The following is a 20020-nucleotide window of genomic DNA, read 5'->3' as shown; positions in this document are numbered from 1 at the left end:
GACTTCGGTCTAAATGGCAACGCGACCTGAATGCGACCCATGTGTGACCTGTGTATTACTTTTTCGTCAGCTTTGGGCAGGCTATGTCAGCTAAAGTGGATACTTTGTCACAACATCCGGTTTTGGTGAGCAAAGTGGGGTTTTTATGACAACCAAATTTTTGGTGCATCACTAGTCATCTATCCATTTTGTACCGCTTGTCCCTTCTGGGTTGGAGGGGGTGCTGGAGCCTATCTCAGCTGCATTTGGGCGGAAGGCGGAGTACACCCTGGACAAGTCGCCACCTCATCACAGAGCCAACACCAATAGACAACATTCACATGTACACACTAGGGCCAATTTTAGTGTTGCCAATCAACCTATCCCCAGGTGCATGTGTTTGGAAGCGGGAGTATGCAAACTCCACAGAGAAAGATCCCGAGCCTGGGATTGAACTCAGGACTACTCGGGACCTTCGTATTGTGAGGCACATGCACTAACCTCTGTGTCACCGTGCTGCCCCATCACTAGTCAGTAATGCACAAATAATAGGCTATTGGTAACATATGAATGTGTATTTTGATTCCGAAGAAATAGTAATTGTTGAAAGACCGGAATTTGCACTCTGGTGTATATACATTGCGTAAGTTGTTTGTTTAGCGCTGCCAGGGTCCTGTTGAGGGTGCGAAAGTAGGAGCAAATCACCCCCATCTGCACCCTTCAGTGGTTTTTGATTGATTGATTTAAACTTTTATTAGTAGATTGCACAGTTCAGTACATATTCCGTACAATTGACCAATAAATGGTAACACCCGAATAAGTTTTTCAATTTGTTTAAGTCAGGGTCCACGTTAATTAATTTTTGGTGGCTCCCCATCACCACCCTCATTGAGTACAAGGTCCTCCTACACACCCCCCACTGATGCACTTACCTCCCGGATCTCCACACACCTAAGCCAGAACCCGGTCAGGCCAACAGCACCGTCTGGACGCACCCAGCACACGGCTCAAGACGATGAGGGACATGGCTTTTGAAACTGCTGCTCCCCATCCTGACCACCTCTGGACCCCACAGATGGAAGATTGTTTTAAAAAAGGACTCAAAACCTACCTTTTTTAGAAAAACATATAGCTAATTTTTCATATAATTTTTACTGTCTTGTTTTAATGTTTTTACAATGTACTACTCTGTAGCACTTCGAGATATGTTTCACAAATGTAAAGTACAATACAAATCTATGTTTATTATTTACGCAAGTCAGTTGAAAAATATGGCTAACAACGTAGATCTACGCTGGTGTAAGTGTTTCCGCTACCTTCCATCCATAAACTGATTGTTGTATATCCATTCATATATTATATTACTTTAATTTATTTTCACGTAAAAAAAACATGTAATTTTTAAGGCGTGGTGACTTCTATTTTATTTTGTAGTTGTAGTATTAGAAATTGCTTAGTTAATTTATGGAATCCGGTCAACTTATTTTTTTATCAAACTGCACATGCAAGTGACATCGATCCCACATTGGGACCACATTGGGGTCTATGCAAGTTTACACTGTAGTCTGACTAAGATCACTTTTTACTTGCAGTATAAATAGTGAGCTGTAAAAAATTCAATAAAATCTGATTTGATCCACACTGGCCTGCAGTGTAAACGTAGTCAAAAGCTTTATCATCGGCTTAATTTATATCTTATATCATCTATATCATACAAAACTATAATACTATGTCTTTTTTTTTTTTTGAAATACATACTGAAGAACCATTTTATTCTGAAATGAAAGCCAATTCCACAGATTTTCAGTGTCTGTCTCAATGCTCACTCCCGTGTGTTTGTGGGGCGAGCTTGGTTGTTGTGGGAAGGTACTAAATTACCCACAATCTGATCGGTTAAACCACTTGGAATGATTAACAGGTCAAAAGCATGTATTGCTGCCAATTCCTGAAAATCTGATTCACCTTTTCTGTCACCTGCAGTTGGTTCCCTTTGGTGGACAAGAACGGAAAAGCAGATAAATTGCGTGGCGACGTGCTGCTGGGCATCAGCTTTTTCAGGAGCAACATGTCAGCGAGTATGGTGGACCTTTCTGCGCAGGAAAAACATCACTCTCGCCTCTCCAAGCTGGGCGCCAAATTACGTTTGAAGAAACAGAAAGGCCTCACCGACAGCAGCTCGGATATTATGCCCCCAGTGAACCAGGTCTTGACGGATAGTGAAGGAGAGCTTGATTCCGTCTCACTTCAGTTCAATCAAACTCCAGAAGAGAAAAGTAAATCTAAAGTCAAGAAATTCTTCTCACTAAACTCCAACTTGAAGCGAAAAACCCTCCAGTCACCTGCTCCATTTGGAACTCAAATTGAGAAGAACTCTTCTCGTAGTAGCAGCCGCTCATCTGGCATCAATGTAGAAACCCCTGAAGGTAGGTTTTTCTTTTCTCTGTAGAAGTTGTGTGCCTTAATGACTCACATTTTAATGTTGCCTTTCCACTCAACAGTACTGCATTCACTCAGCTTAGCTCAGTTCTACTCACATTAGAGGAGCTTTCACAATTAAGATAGGACAACTCCAAAATCGTGCTCATCAAAATAACATTGCTTGGAACTAGGGGTGTAACGATACGTGTATTTGGATTGAACCGTTTCGGTATGGGGGTTTCGATTCGGTACGGGGGTGTACCGAACGAGTTTCTAAGCTAAAGTCTTAACAATCTGCTTTGCTTCTTCTGCCTCTGTCTCAGCACCCATCATTGTCCCACCCACAGAACCATCTGATATGTTTCATATGTAGCGGTAACAGCCAATCAGCAGTGCCTATTCAGAGCGCATGTAGTAAATGCTTCAACGTCGAGCAGATAGTTGTTTAGCAGGTGAGCATAAGGCAGCGTACTCTCCCCAAATGATAAACACCTCCCAGTCAACTACTACTAACATCACTATGAGCCCGTTGACCTTCTCAGCTCGCTCGCAATTCTGGCTTGAGGTGAAGGCAAATTAGCTTTTAGCGTAACGTTAGCTCATTTTGCGTTGTGTGCGTATCTTACGTACAGAAAAACTTTGAATGGCAGGGTCCCAACATATAACATTTACATAATAAAAATCAACTACAGGCTTCCCAAATGCTGTGATAAATTAAGCATAATAAGTTGACTTGAAACTGTTTAATGTTGCACTTTTTATATGGAGAAGAAAAGTTGTAATTTTATTTAATCCGAGCAACAATTTGAGGCAGTTTAATGTTGATTAATGTGGGGAGAATTATTATAGTGTTCCCAATGTTAAAAGGATGCCATTGTTTACAAATTTGGAAAATAAATAACCCAAAAAGTTTACATTTTGTTGTTTTCTTACTGTACCGAAAATGAACCGAACCGTGACCTCTAAACCGAGGTACGTACCGGACCAAAATTTTTGTGTACCGTTACACCCCGTCTTGGAATAAAACAAACAATTAGCAATGCAGGTAAATGAAGGCCTATATTTACTCGTCACCATATGGCAAAGGACACCACTGTATTTTCCCAAATAGTGTCCCTCTCTTTTACAGATTCCCCATTTTTATTTGCCTGGTGCATCATCTTCTTAAAAAACTTCCTGCAAAAGTGGAAACCTTCTAGAGGGACTTTTGCTGAGCCCAGCTGAATGCTGTTGCTAATAAAAACAGCAGTACCTACTGAGACACATTTATTCATGAGTTCCTTGCAAAATATGAAATGTTCTTGCGTTAAGTAAAGATGGCGCCTGTTTTGGTTTAGTGGGGTTGTAAAGAAATTGTCAACTCACCATACACAATAGGATATAGGGCTTACGCTATGAGATACTCAAAATTGGTTATGAAAAAAACAAAAACATTACCTAATACGGATCTGTTAAGCGTATTTTTGTTTTGAAAAACAATTTGAGCGCACAAATTAGACACTGTGGTAGTGTTTTGCTTCTTAAATAATGTAAGAAATCAATTTGACCACCTCACTAGTTTTATTGTATTATTTTGTCTTAAACCATAAAGCTGTTCAATAATTATTTTGTGTGCAATATTTCCTCTTAACTTGACGGAATAAAATACATGTATTTAACATACTTCTGTCCAGAGGTGGGTAGTAACGCGCTACATTTACTCCGTTACATCTACTTGAGTAACTTTTGGGATAAATTGTACTTCTAAGAGTAGTTTTTATGCGAGATACTTTTACTTTTACTTGAGTATATTCATAGTGAAGAAACGCTACTTTTACTCCGCTCCATTTATCTACAATCAGCTCGTTACTCGCTACTTTTATCGATCTGTTAATGCACGCTTTGTTTGTTTTGATTTTGTCAGACACGCATTCAAAGTAGGATCTACGCAAGCCTGCATTTCACCAATCAAATGCAGTCACTGGTGACGTTGGACCAATCAAACAAAACCAGGCGGTCACGTGACCGTCACGCGTCGAAGCTGACCTAAAAAACTTGAAAAACTTATTGGGGTGTTACCATTTAGTGGTCAATTGCGGAATATGTACTGTACTGTGCAATCTACTAATAAAAGTTTCAATCAATCAATCAAAAGTGTAAAGAAAAAAAAACACTTTTTATTTCAACCGTACTTCCCGTCAAAAGCCTAAAGACTGATCGCACAGTTCCTGTCTTCACAATAAAAGTGCCGCTCCATCGCGTCTGCGCTAACAAAATAAGAGTCTCTGAAAGCCAGAGCAAACAAGCTAGCAAGATACAGAGTTTGCCGCCAATGTATTTCTTGTAAAGTGTATAAAAACGAGTATGGAAGCTGGACAAATAAGATGCCAAAAACCAACGACTTTCATGTGGTATTAGACAGAAAAGAGGAACTTTTTTTCTCCTCCATTTGAAAAAGTGGACATTATCAGCACTATACTGTCTGATTCCAATCAATGCAAGTCATCAGAATCAGGTAATACCCCAACTTATATTCTTGTCTTCATGAAAGATAGGAATCTAAATGGTAAACATGCATGTATATTCATTAAAACACCTTTAACGTGTCAACAAAAACAGCAAAATAAATGACTATAAATTATATATATATATATATATATATATATATATATATATATATATATATATATATATATATATATATATATATATATATATATATATGATATGTGTTTGTATGTATATATGAGGTAGATCACCTCGACTTGGTCATTTATTAAGTAATTGATTAATGTTGAAAAACCTTTTGGGGTGTTACCATTTAGTGGTCAATTGTACGGAATATGTACTGTACTGTGCAATCTACTAATAAAAGTTTCAATCAATCAGTCAATCGATGAATGCCTACTGAACCTATAGTGCTGTTAAGTTATTGTGGCTCAATTTGCCTTAATTTTTTTTATTTTAATGTACTATTATTTAATATATATTATTGTTTTAGTTGCTTAAGAGATATTCCTGGCTATGAATTTGCTCATTGCTATTTTTATGTTTTTGTGCATTATTTGTTGCCGTAATCATTAAACAAACAGGTTACTCATCAGTTACTCAGTACTTGAGTAGTTTTTTCACAACATACTTTTACTCAAGTAAATATTTGGTTGACTACTCACTTTTACTTGAGTAATAAATCTCTAAAGTAACAGTACTCTTACTTGAGTACAATTTCTGGCTACTCTACCCACCTCTGCTTCTGTCCTGCATAAAATACTTAAATTTAGTATAAAAAACGTAAATACCGGTAATTTAAATTGAGTGCGCAGCTTTATGATGGAGCAGATCTCTAATATTCATCATAACAAAAGCTGCTTTGACACAAACAAAGGATAGGTGAGCTATTTGTGTTTTATTTGAAATGGATGGATGGATGAACTGGCAATATTTTATTTGTACTTTATTTACAAACTGATCTTCACTCAGTGTGGTCATGCTAACATGTGGGAATTTGTCATTAAACAAAAGCAAAATGTAGAAATTTGAACAGGTATGAAATTACAAAGAGTTGAAGCAAAATATTTATTAAGCCTTTGCAGAGTAACAGGTATCTCACCAGACTCCTACAGTGTCACTGTCATTACGCTAGACACACAATCTTTATGTTAAACAACTGATACACAACTAGTGTTTTGACGACAATACATAAATATCATATGACAACGATAGTTGGCAGTTCTGAAAACGTAAGCGAGCATGTACCTGATGAATGTGATTGCCACACATACCTTCCTTGTCATACCAAACACAGCTCCAAACTACCCCATTGCTTCTTTTTTATAAAGAAAATATGCAGTGAAAAGTCTCATTTGGCGTCTGATTGCCAAAAGCTTGGCAGATAACTCAAGCAAGCAACCACCACGCTAAGGCACCATGGCAACCACACCAAAAAAGGTACTCAGAGATGCTCTGAAAAGTCAAACAGCAATAAGTTTGACAGTTGAGCAATCAATAACACATTAATTGATTTGCTTAGCCTGTGGCAAACTGTTGTGAAGCTGTTGATCAGTCAATGGATTTCCGAATCGACAGAACATCCACAAACCTCACGTTAAAGTGCAAAGGTGTAAGCTGCCACAGCAAGCAATTGTGCCCTTTTACAATCTTTATTTTATTTTTTTTACCTTATTTCGCCTCTTTATATCTTTAGTTGTTAAAGGTGCAGTGTACGTAAGTCTCATGTGCACTATTTATAACTTTAGTTGTTAGCGTTCCAGTGTACCTAACTCTCATCTGCGCTATTTATAACTTTGATGTCAGCATTCTAGTTTACTTAAGTCTCATGTGCTCACATGTTTGTTATGCCTTGAGTTTTTTGGGCAGTTTCTCTGTATCCCTCCATTTAAAAGTCCTGTTTATTTTGTTTTAAAATGTGAGCTTTACTCAACATGTATTGTAATACATTGTATGTTTACCTTTATATAGTATGGTGAAAAATGTTACACAAGCTAGATACGTTAGTGATCTTTTGCAGCAAGTACCTCTTACAGCAGCCACATTTACAGTCAAAGTATAAACAAGAATGACATGAGATTACAAATAAAAATATATTTCAAAGTTTTAAAAAAAAAGGAAAATATAGATAAAATACAAAAAAATAAGCAGTACAGGCCAAAGGTTTGGACACACCTTCTCATTCCTTGTGTTTTCTTTATTTCCATGACTATTTGCATTGTAGATTGTCACTGAAGGCATCAAAACTATGAATGAACACATATGGAGTTATGTATTTAACAAAATAGGGTGAAATAAGTGAAAACATGTTTTATATTCTAGTTTTTTCAAAATAGCCACCCTTTGCTCTGATTACTTTTTCGCACAACGTTGCATTCTCTCGATGAGCTTCAACAGGTAGTCACCTGAAATGGTTTTCACTTCACAGGTGTGCTTGAAGCTCATGGAGAGAATGCCAAGAGTGTGCAAAGCAGTAATCAGAGCAAAGGTTGGCTATTATGAAGAAACTAAAATATAAAACATGTTTTCAGTTTATTTAGTCAATCTGTGGTTGACTATATGAAGAGCCCCTACTGGAACCTACAATGAAAAACATCCACGCTGTCTTCTTATTCTAAAGGGAAACAGCAAGTAAACCGACCTGCAGCAGATTTCTGACTGTGGAATAATAATATAGGAAGGGCAACAAGCTAAGCTAACATTTAGGTGTTTATAAAATTGTCACTCATAGACAAATAGTGACTTGACATCAGCACATTTGGAACCTGGAACCTTAGTCATGATATTATCTTTTGTCCATAAAAAAAAAAAATAGGTGTCAACACATACTGCAATGTAAAATGGGCAATATGTAAATCCAATTATTATGTTTTACATTTCAGCAGTGACCTCATCTTTCCCCCTCTCTCTCCTCCCATAGCCAAGAAGAAATTCAAATTCCCGGGACACAAGCGCAGTGGTAGCTCTGACAGCAAGGTATCTCTGGGTGCATTGTCCCTGTTGAGCCGCTCCAAGCGCAGCAACAGTGATTTGAACGATGCCAGTGTCAACGGCAACCAAAAGTATGAGGATGCCAAAAGTGGCTCTTCGCTCAGTCTGAACAGCTCTGGCCAAGGGTCTGCGGAGAATGTCCATCAACACACCATCGGTGCACCAGTGCTTTCCTTCAGGTCTGAGTCTCAAAATATCATGATGGAGAAACCGAGTCATCAAGAGGAAGAGGAAAGAAGGCAGATGGAAGCGAGGAGCATGGCAGAGGCTGTCAGATTGCAGGAGGAGGAGGAGGAGGAGAAACGCAGAGCCGAGGCACGGATTTTGCAGGAGAGGGAACTTAGACAAAACGAGGACTTTGAGAGGAACAGGCACTTCCTCGAGGATGAAGCAAGACTGGAGCAACTGAGGGAGGAAGAGGAAGAGCGCGCAAGACTGGAAGCAGCAGAAGATGAAGAGCGACTCGGACTTGAGGAGCAGACCCAAAGAGCAGAGGATCAGAAAAGACAGGAAGAAGCTTCCATGAGCGAAAGGCTGTCCTCTCTGTTTGGGATGCTCAGAAAAAAGGAGGACAGAAAGGAAGAGACACAGCAATATCCGAAGGAGGAGTTGACCACACAAGCTCCTCATGGTGATGATGGCTCCTTCGTGTCCAGCCACCAATTGGAGGACATTTCCCTCAGCTCCAGTCCTCAATTTAACAACAGTGAGCGTCTTTATGATGATCAAAAACCCAACGTCAACCCGCAGACCCCATCAGCCATGCTCTTCCTAAATCGTACTCCGAAAGTGTCCACAGTTAAACCAAGGTAGGCCTTCTCATGTTTTTGTTTGTGATGAAAAGTTATTACATTATTTATTGGTTACAATGTTTCCTCTTACTTCTCACTTTCATTGGCTAATCTAAAGAGCATCAATTTCAATTGGGTATCAGCTGATTTTTGTGAAAAAGTATGTGATAGGCCATTACCGATCACAAACTTTGATCTCCTCTGGCTGACGATGTATTTATTTTTAGTACTTCGCCTGACAAGTGGTTTGCAGCTAAATATGTAATTTGATACACAGTGTGGAGTTGCTACCTTAAGATAATAATAAACACCTACATTACCGCAAATAAACTGCATTCCTTAGTATCTTAAGTATTGTTATCAAGTAGGCATATCACTGGAGGACAAGGCTAAACATGTTACATACCAGGAGAAATTCAGGAGCAGGCATGAAAATAGCTAAGCTAGCCTAAAGTAGCTTTAAACAACACACAAAATAAGTACTAAATACATTTTTAAAAGTGTAGATGGAAGTACTTTAGCGCAGAAAATAGGGCTTGTCGGTATACCGGTGTTATGAGGTATACCAGTATATTTTAGAAAAAAAAATGTATGTGCAACAATACCGCCATACAGATATATCTTTTGATACTGCCTTTGATAATTACTCCTGCCTTTTACCTGCGTTTCATTGAATTGTGTGTGTGTGTGTGTGTGCGTGTGTATGCGTGCGTGCGTATGCGTGTGCATGCGTGCGTGCGTGCGTGCGTGCGTGTGCACTTGGGGATGGGTTTATTGGCTACACTAAATTGGCCCTAGTCTGTGAATGTTGTCTTTCTGTGCTGGCCCTGCGATGAGGTGGTGACTTGTCCAGAGTGTACGCTGCCTTTCGCCCGTGTGCAACTGAGATAGGTTCCAGCACTCTCTGCCCCTCCATAAGGGACAAGGGCTAGAAAAATAAATGGATGGGTGGATGGATGTGTATATCCCCACTCCACCAGCAAAGTATAGTTGACGTCAAAGACGTGCAGAAAGGCTCATTTAAACCCAAATTTCAGAAGAATTGTTTTAATGCGCTCAGAATAAACCACCTGTCTCGATCAGAATAACATTTTGATACAAACGTGTGTGATCAGGTTCGAATATTCTAAACAGCGTGTTTACATTAAGCATTGGTATTGGGGTTAGGATTTTATTCCAATTAATTGTGTCCATGGGCACATATCTATTGACTCTCTTACTGGTACTGTCTGTTTTGATTGCCAATAGTATTCCACCCAGTAGTTAACAAACCTGTTTGACCAGCCTGGTGTCCCTTATATGCGAAAAAGGGCGGGTTCGTTTTTGTGAACATGTTGTAGAACAGGTTGTGGACTGGGAAGGAGGTTGTAGTGGTTACAGTGTGACTTGCAATGTGGACATCTTGGGTGTGTGTTTTTTCCTTTTCACTTTCCTTACCTTCAATTTTTATTTTACATTTGGACCTTAATGAGATTTTGTTGGCTATGGATCATAATGGTAAGAAAACTGAACTGTTGTCAATGAAGTTGGAGTGTTTTGTTGGATGGTAGATAATCTGAATTGTGGATGTTGTCAGATTATTATTGTTTTTAAATATTTGTTAAAACTTAATTTGAGTTTAGATAATCCTCTAAATTACATTTTTGGATGGGGTTAAAGGATGCTAAAACTGTCTTGAATCCAAAGGGTTATTTCAAAATCTGCATATTGTTTGTGTAAAAGAAGTGCAGTGCAACATTTGACAAGAAAGCATTTCTAGGAGCTGTTGCTAATTTGGTGATGGGCTTTGTACACTGGTGGAAGTAATCCTGGGTTATATGACGGTCCAACTGATTTGTAGCCCTTTGTTTTCACTTCTTGGCAGATTGACTCATTCTCAGGACTCTGAATACTCTGACTCCCAACCCCCTATTAGTCCGGTGGACCAGCAGTGGTCTTCCTCAGCTGTGTTGTCTCATTCTCTGAGCTCTGGATACTCTGAGCCTAAACCCCTCGGCAGTCCAGTAGACCAGCAGTGGTCTTCCCCAGTCGCCTCAGAATTTACCCTCTCAAGTGTGCCATGCGACACCCCTGATACTTTTTCCAACCTTCATTCATCTTTGGCCCCTGTGAGATTTAGTGACAGCCCGCCTGGTTGCCCTTCTGACAGTATAGAAAAGGTGTCATCTGTACCATCTTCGCCCACAATGACTGATCAGATCCACAGACCCCCTTTACCACCATTGTATCCCATATACGAGACTTCGACTGGAGGAACCGAAATCCCAACTACAGAGCTAAACAGACACTCAGATAATTCAGCAGGGCAAAAGCTCTCTCTCCCACTTCCTGATTATGAAACCCTATTTCCTCAAAAGAGGCATGGGGTACAGGGACACACTCGATGGGATCATATCATTGCTCAGGTCAATCAAAGAAATATGGACTATCCACCAGAACTTATGGGTCCTGAGCTGAGTGTAGATGGGCCAGATAACTCGGAAGAATTTAGACCTTCAATTACTGAGGAGAGTCCTGCATTGGAGCATTTTCAGACCCATTACAAGGAAACCCGACATGTCTCATCAAAAAAGGTTGCAGCCCCTCCTCCGCCTAATCCAACAATGCGCTCCAGTTCTTTTTCAGAACAGAACATCCAACAGACCGAGGAGTCTCTCTCAAAGCCCCTTCCCCAAGTACCACCCGTAATGCTAAACAGTGACTTATATACAAGAAAGAGTCCTCCAGAGTTTCCTCTTGCTGGATCAAAAAAGGCTTTACTACCACCCCTACTCAGACCAACTAACCAAATGGGCTGGGATACAAGCACACCTGCTGACCAAACAAATGATTCAGTAACCACAGACCAAGAAGCTCCCACTGCTAGACCAAGGCAAAGGGTTAGCATGACACAGCCAACAGAACAACATTATTCCTCAGCCATGCCAGATTTGGCTGATACGCTGACAAGCATAGAAATCCTGCCACGTTTCAGTATGAGTGAACAACGGGAGAAGGTGACTATTTCTGAGTTTGACCCTCTTTCCAAGGACCCCTGGGCACCAGAAAAACCCAGCAGAAAATCAGATGACATTTATGCTGTACTATCAAAGAAAGAACAAAAACCTGAAAACCGTGGAGTGACGGCAGACGATCTTGATCAAATTTTCAGTGAAGGAAAACCAGATGATCGATTTTCAAGTGTTGATAGCTACGAGACAAGCACATATACAGACTACAGTAAAAGGGAGGAGGAGTCGAGACCAATCAGTCCAGTTTTCCAAAGAAGGAATTCACAAAAAAAAAAAAAAACATCTACTCCTTCAAGAAGTAACTCGCAGAGGTCCTTCAAGTCTTCAGATGAGGAACAACCCACCCTTAGTGAACCAGAACAAGAACTCCCTACAAGAGATGTTCTCATTGATTCCATCACACAAAGCCATCCAGCAGATGGACAAATCGATGGAGAGGATCCATTTGACAGTAACCCCTTTGCCGTGACGTCAGCTTTCCCTTCTTCAGAGCCTCTACCGGTTCTCATGGAGGAACCGTCATCAGAAATACAGGTGTTGTCTGCGAGAAAGACTCGAGGATCGTTGCCACCAGCTGATTTTATCAGTTCTCAAATTAGCAATGGAGGTGACCTTGCCTCCACTCTGCACAGGTGAGACTTGTCTGGCTCCTCTGAGTAAGCTTTTGTGGACTGTTTCCTCCAGATTCGCAATCTAATGTGACTGTGGTTGTTGTTTGCATAAGAAAAAAAGTGGTTGGGCTTCTTGGCTGGGATTTTCTTGCTGTCTTTGAACACAATTTAAAACTACAAACCTTTGCAAAGTGTTTCAAAGTGTAACACAGGCAGCCTTCCCTTTGAGAATTTAGTTAAGTTTACTCCTTGAAACACTGGATTTTCGAGAACATATTTTTTTAAGTTTCTGTTCACTCTCACTGTGGGAACTGTAAATCTCTTAATTTGTCCTTTCACAAAAGTAAAGTTAGCTCAGTCGTTTTGGGAAAAAAAGCAAACATCTGTCCACCAGGGGAGGTCCACCTTACACTTTTAAAACAATCGTTTAACTGGTTTTCAAGCACATTTACATGACAATTTATCAGAATTTAATACAAATGTTAAAAATAAGTGCGTGCATTTGTTCACAGGCCTCATCCAGTCAAGCCCATGCACTCGACAGAGAGTCAGGTTCCCATCAAGTCTTATGCCCTGAAAGACCTTCATTTTTCTAATGGCACGGCTGGTGAAGTTAAGGTATTGTCGACACATGGGCCTCCTCATGTTTTTACTCCATGGGTTTACCCAAGCCCTCTCTCTCTCTCTTCCTCTTGACACGTTTTGTATTGCACTCGACGCAGACGGCAGGCTTGGCAGACAGCGGCCCCTTCACTCAGCTGACCCACGAAGAGCTGATCACACTGGTGGTGAGGCAGCAGGCCGACCTGTCCAAGAAAGAATCTCAGATCAGCGAGCTGGAAGAATACATCGACAACCTGCTGGTGCGCGTCATTGAGGAAAAGCCAACCATCCTGCAGGCCTTGAAGGGTACCAAGCCAGTGTGAGGTAACGACTTAGGGAGGAAGGATCCTGCAGTGATACTTGTCTTGTCCATGTGTACTAAATGACTGTCGTAACACATAATGCACTTTGTGGATCATATTTGTTCAGGAATGCTGTTAATGAGCTGAGGTTGTACGTCGTGATTCTTTCGTCAACAAGCAAGTACATGTGTGTGTTTTGAAGTATATTTGTTTGGACACAAAGATCTTAATTGATTGGGATGGGATTTATTCAATATAAACTTTATAGATACGGGTATCCGCACAGACTTCTTGATCGATTACCTAATCATTGAGGAGTTGGACATTTTTAAGGATCAGTTTAAAGTAAAGTCCTTTCCTGTTTCTGCATGACGGCAAGATGTATGCATGTAAATGTGTGTATGTTTGCATGAGTTTACTGGGAGCGACTAAAACAGAGATGATGAGCCAGCAGGTCCTGTCTAACCACTCAGTGATCGCTGACATCACAAACATTCTATCTGATTAAAGGAGCAGCCTTATTTTTCTTGTCACTTCCTGTTGGCGGAGTGATCACGTGGCCAAATACTTTTGTCTATGACACATAATGTATATAAAATACATCGGCACAATCATTCCAAATGTTATATATATTTTACAACATTGTACATATGGATTATATGAAAATAGTTCCCCAAAACATAATTTATAAACCTCATCAATTTGAGTCAAGATTACTGATTTTTCTTCTGCTGCAGATATTTTTTATTGTTTTTTTTGTTTGTTTTTTAATAAATATTCAGCTGCTTTATCTTATTCAAAAATACTGTGCCTTTGTTCCCGATGTAGAAAACCAGCAATGCATGAAATCAAGCAACAACTCTTATTTGGTGAGGATTAGGCTGACCATGCACAGTCACGTTCAAGAACATGACGAAATAACGCCGAGTCCAATAACTCCTAGTATTGATAATAATAGCCAGTGTGACATTTACTTGCAGGAAGTCTGTGAAAAGCAAAGACTCACAGTTCTTTCTCGATAAGAAGCACATCCTTCTTTGCCTTCAAATCCATGAATGCCTCAATGGGAATTCTAGCAATATTTCTATTATGAATGTAGAGACATGTCTTCCAAAGCCTTCTGTGTCTTGATTTGCTGAATGAATCATTGTTGGCTACCTCTCTGGTGTCATTGCTGCAGTCTCTACTTTGACAGAGGCGATGCTGAAGAAAATCCATGTGGTTTTATTGTAAATAAAGACACTAATATTACATCCAAATGCAAACAGTGATTTTATTTGAATGAAAGACACATTTTGTCCAGTTGCATGTACCACAATTGCATAAAAATAACACGGATGTATGCTCCATGGATGCAAGGAAGCTTCATTTACAAGGGGACAAGTCTTATCTCAAAGAGGAGATGATGCATCAGCCTGATGGCATACTTGATGAGATTTTATGCAAAGTTATTTATTTTTTTCTTGATGTTTTTTTTTTTACTTATACCGCCTTGACTTACTGCTCACTTGTCAAGTACACAGGTTATGTATAACATATGTGTTATGTATGCCCAGTTCATAGTACAAACCATGGGGCCTGGGGGGATGGTGTATATCCCAGCTGCATTCGGGCAGAAGGCAGTGTACACTCGACAAGTTGCCACCTCATCACAGGGCCAACAGACAACATTCACACTCACATTCAAGATTACAAGTTGCCACCTCATTACAGGGCCAACAGACAACATTCACACTCACATTCACACATTAGGCAACCAAACATGTTGCAAGAGCCATATTGGACCAGAAATACAAAAAACAAATCCTGTTTGGAGCCACAAAAAGTTAAAAGCCTTATGTAAGTGTTATGGTGGCAACACATGATGTAAGTGTCTCAGAGGGTTACGTAACTCCTGGAAATGACTGTCTTAAAACTGCCAAGGGTATAGATGTGTGAGTCCAAGTTAAAAGAAAGAACAGGCTATATTTTTCTAATTGCTGTATTACAACCTTTGCAAGCTAGGGAACGTTTGCTGTGGTCTGGAACAACATGGCACACAATCAGAAAAGCAGTCAATACTACATACAGTGTATCATGAGACATGCAAATATAAATTAAATACACAGAGAACTTAAGTAAAGGAAATTAAATGAACTTAAATATACCTACAAACAAGGCATAAGGATATACAATATGTACACACAGCTAGCCTAAATAGCATGTATTATTAGCACACCACACAAGTCAATAATATCAACAAAGTTCACCTTTTTGCATTCACGCATAGCATAAAACATTTGGTGGACAAAATGACACAAAGAAGGACTGGTATAAAACACGTTGTTCTGTGGCAGCGTCGGAGAAAGTAGTACATGTAAATCAACTACGGTGAGTTTAAAGACTGCCAAAATTAGTAGGACAAAATGGCGCTGTCCAAAACCGTCATCAGTGAAGCATAAACACAAACCTGTTAAACAGTGGGCAATTATGTTATTATAACAATTATGAAGATTTGTGTCATGTTTGGCTTCCTACAGCAGTGTTTTTCAACCTTTTTTGAGGAAAGGCACGTTTTTTTTTTTTCATTTAAGAATACGGTGGCACAACACTAGCAGAAAACTGTAAAAAAAAATGATACTCCACCAGGTCGTCGTGCCTTTTTTTGAGTTTGTTGGTGTTTTCTTGTGCTACAGTTCTTGTCTTGCGCTGTTATTTTGTTGGCCCTTCCTGTTTTGTTGGTAACTTCCTTAGCAATTTCATGTCTTCCTTTGAGCGCTATTCCCCGCACCTGCTTTGTGTTAGCAAGCAAGGCTATTTAAGTTGTCGCTACCCTTTTACGTGTGGACACTGTTGATTGTCACGTCATGTGCGGATGTACTTTGCGGACACCGTAAGTTTTTGCTGTCGTCCAGCATTCTGTTTCTGTTTACTTTGTAGCCAGTTCAGTTGTACTGTCGTTTTGCATACCTTTTCCTTTCCTTTTTGTTTGTTTTTGTTTTTTTTTACCTGCGCGCCGTTGTTTGCATATTGGGATTACAACAAACCGTCCTCGTCTCACCCGACACATTTCGACTTTTACAGAGCATTTAACTACCTTCTGCCACCTACTGACATGGAGTATTATGTGGTTACCCTGCTGAATTTTACAAAGCACAGACACTAAGCAGCGTACATTATTTGCAGATTATAATTATTGATTTGCAAAAAAATATTTTTGGACCAATTAGGTGAAGTTTCATAATTTCACACGGTGCACCGGACAATATCTCTTGACACACAAGTGTGCCGCGGTACAGTGGTTGAAAAACATTTTTAAAACAACAAATATATTTTTCCCCCATGTTTTTCCATTGTTGAAAAAGCTCCAGGGAGCCAGTAGGGCAGTGCAAAAAAACCACATGCGGCATACCGCAGTAGGGCCAAATTGGTGTTGCCAATCAACCTATCCCTAGTTGCATGTCTTAGATACAGTACATATACACATTATAGGGCTGCCATATTCTACCGGTGGCCCACGGGCCACATCTGATTCATCAAATAGGCTTGATCAAACCATTCAAAATCCTGTGGTTCATGTACTATTTGCAGTACTCCCACCACACCGCAGGGGGCAACAGTCAGTCAAATGTGTTACAATTAGGCAGCAGTTGGGTGAGTAGAAAAGACCACTCAAAAAATGGCACTATTGACCCCGAAGAAAATCTAAATAAATTGCGAAAATCTGACTTTTAACAGCAGTTGGACAATAAAGTACGAATGATCTGCCCTGAGGCGCTGCTCGAGGCTTTGTTTTCTGTCTGACATTTTAAGTGGCCGACACACCGTTCCAGAACAGCAACAATGGTAAGAATCCACTCGTTTAAGCTTCATTAAAAAACTTGGTTAACTCTTTGTAAGTCGATATTGTGCATTAAGATATTTAGTTAGTTTTGTATTAAAATTGCTGACTTTGTGATGTCTTCAGTTTTCGTGGTCGTGGTATTTTAGTTATTTGTTAATTCTGGCGAGCAAAGCTCCTTTAATACATATAATGCTAAATTTGACCATTAGAGGGCAATAATGCTACATCTCAGGTTTATTTGTTGAGCCACATTCATCCATCCATCCATTTTCTATCGCTTGTCCATTTTGTGTTTTTTTTTTTTATATATATATATATTTTTTAAATGTCCTTTATTATATTCTATTTTATTGGTGTAAAGTACACAACAGCAATACACGATTATTTTGTGTTTGCTTTCGCTTTTACAAGCCTGAATTAATGAAGTGTGAAAAAAGAAACCTGAAGAAGATAAATACTTCAAAAGAAGAAACATCAATCCTCAACCAGACTTCAGGAACTTCTGTTTCTTTATGCTGTTAGCGAGCTGCACACGCTGGAAATGAGGAGCGAGGGCAGAAAAATAAATGTTTTGACAGTGCAAGGTTAAAGCCGATGTGTTTACTTTGCAATTAATCAAAAGCAGTGTTAAAACAATATAACCTGCGGAGGCACTTTCTGACGAAGCATCCACATTTCAATCTCCGGCCCCTGAGCCCTTGGGCTCTTGAAACTTTGGCCCACTTCAATATGTAGTTGAATAGCCTTGTTCTAGCGTCTTCAAAGTGTGCATGATTTTTTAACATAAAATTTGGACTGATATTCAGGTTAGAACGGGTGTCAAACATATGGTCTGCGGGCCGCTTCAGGCCCATAAATAGGTTTAATCCGGTCCGCAAGATCAGTTTGCTAAATATAAAATGAAAGAAACTGTTGTCCTGAATGTGTCCAATGGATGTCACAATAGCAATTCAAGAGTAACCGATGTCACACATGACAATCTTAAAAGATGACGTGTCCGCTGACTTTGAGCGCCTTCTGAATTGGCTGCCGGTACCCCAATCAGCCTAGGTGCAAGCAATTAGCTGCTTAAGTTGACGCACAATAGCTTCTTTAATTGGAAATTATCCACTCAGCGGATAAACTAACGAAACGTAAGATGCAAAGGCTTAAGTCAACTTGACGATCATCGTTGTAGTTAAAGTTCTTTGCAGTGCTTGAAATTGGTTAAATGCATGATGCGCAGCCTGAACTCAATTGTAAAAAATATGTTTCTAAGGTTTGTTCTATTTAATTTTATTCTTAAATCTACCATGTTCACATTGGTTAAGTTTGTAGTTATGTTACAATAATTCTGGCTATTGTGTCAATTTGGTAATTGTTTTTTTATATTATATTTGTCATTTTTGAATGATGATAGATTATTGTGTTGTGGCAGTTGCAGATTTCACCAATGGTAGTTTGAGAAATCACTCGGTTGCTTTTCCAAACATTTTAATGGTGAACTGCCCAGAAAGAGAATCCTAAACAGGAAGTGCTTAAAGCACAGATGTCAAACTCAAGGCCCGGGGGCCAGATGTGGCCCGCCACTTCATTTTATTTGACCCTCGAAAGCCTGGAAATAATACCTTTTCTTACTAAATGTATTCTTTTTCTATTTTGGAGGAAAAAAAATATCTACTCCATGTAATTGCAAATTATGTTGACTTAAATATTGTTTAATTATGCAAAAATATATTCTCAAACATTCAAACCATTTTTTAAATATGAATACATACTAATAAAACTTATTTCAAAGCAAGTTATCCATCAAAGTGTGCAATGTAAAAGTAGCAATAGATTTCATGGTAAAAATTGTGAAATTTACTGTGGTTTTTACAGCCTTTTTCTCTAAATGGGAAAACATTTTTTTTTTTTTTTTACTTTAATAAACTGCCGTTTTGGCATTTACAATAATACACCAAAAAATCTACAGTTGTTGATTTGTGGTTAAAAAATGAATAAACTGGGAGCTCAGGTGCCAAAATTTTACTGTAAAATTGCAGTTTTTTTAATTTAGAGTAAAAAAACAAATGCAAATTTTACAGTAAGATTCTTGCAAATGAGCTGCCTTTTTTTATTACCATAAAAACAGCAGTACTGTTTTTCCATTTAAAGTAATATACACTAAATTTAAGGTGAAATGATTGCAACTTACCATATTTTTTTTTACATTTTAGTTTTTTCGAAAATTCCCCCCCAAAAAATGTATTAAAACATTTTGTAATAATAGTATTAACTGTTAGACGTGGCCCTCTGGGCCCAAACATAACTGCGACGTGGCCCTCAGTGAAAATGACTCACACTTCTGGCTTAAAGTTTATCAGCTTTGTAAAAACACTGACACAAAAGTCTTAACTTCATTGTGTTCTTCATGGTGATTTTGAAACGGCACCAACTTTTTTCCTCAGAATTTCCGACTAACTTGAAATGTTTTGCCAAGAGGGTTATTTATTGTACACAATGTACATTTTCAGAATGCACTAGTTCCATTTTTGGCCAAAGAGGGACAAAGAAAACAATCTGAAGTTGTCTACATTTTTAAGTTTTAAGGCCATGATTTATCCAGTCCGGCCCAGGTGGCAATAGATTTTCCTCCAACAAAATGATCTGGTCTGAGACAAAGATTGAACTCTTTGGCATTAATGCCAGGTGTCATGGTGGTGGCAGCATCATGCTGTGGGGTTGTTTTTTCAGGGGCAGGAACTGGGGGACGAGTCAGGAATGAGGGGGAAAATTAATGCAGCAATTTACAAAGACATCCTGGATGAAAACTAATGCTTCTCATCCAAATCTGATGTAGCTGTAACAGTGCTGCACAGAGGAATGGGCAAAACTGCCCAGAGATAGGTGTGCCAAGCTTATGGCATTCCATTAAAAAAAAGAAAAAAAAAAGTCGGACTTTATTATCATCAACAAAGTATTGAGTAAAGGCTGTGAATAATAATGAACATTGGTTTTTTTTGTTTTTTTTTCTTAAAAGTTG

At 39.1% G+C, this 20020-nt stretch overlaps 1 protein-coding gene across 2 annotated transcripts in view; it reads left to right on the top strand.

Annotated features, from left to right (window-relative positions):
* The window catches only part of rab11fip1a (RAB11 family interacting protein 1 (class I) a), a 31198-nt gene extending 16746 nt beyond the window's left edge, over positions 1–14452 (top strand). The window contains exons 2-7 of one of the 2 annotated variants that reach the window (XM_061906690.1): positions 1960–2402; positions 7805–8684; positions 10531–12309; positions 12801–12906; positions 13011–13215; positions 13321–14452. In XM_061906690.1, the coding sequence (XP_061762674.1) occupies positions 1960–2402; positions 7805–8684; positions 10531–12309; positions 12801–12906; positions 13011–13214 (3412 nt within the window). In that variant the 3' untranslated portion in view covers position 13215; positions 13321–14452. The remainder of the gene's footprint in view (positions 1–1959; positions 2403–7804; positions 8685–10530; positions 12310–12800; positions 12907–13010; positions 13216–13320) is intronic. The other variant, XM_061906691.1, reaches the window with a different exon arrangement.
* Positions 14453–20020: the final 5568 nt, after the last annotated feature.

The sequence above is a fragment of the Nerophis ophidion genome, linkage group LG07 (assembly GCF_033978795.1).
Source record: "Nerophis ophidion isolate RoL-2023_Sa linkage group LG07, RoL_Noph_v1.0, whole genome shotgun sequence".
NCBI lineage: Eukaryota > Metazoa > Chordata > Actinopteri > Syngnathiformes > Syngnathidae > Nerophis > Nerophis ophidion.
The sequence above is the reverse complement of the archived record's forward strand: the minus strand, read 5'-3'. Positions and strand labels throughout refer to the sequence as shown.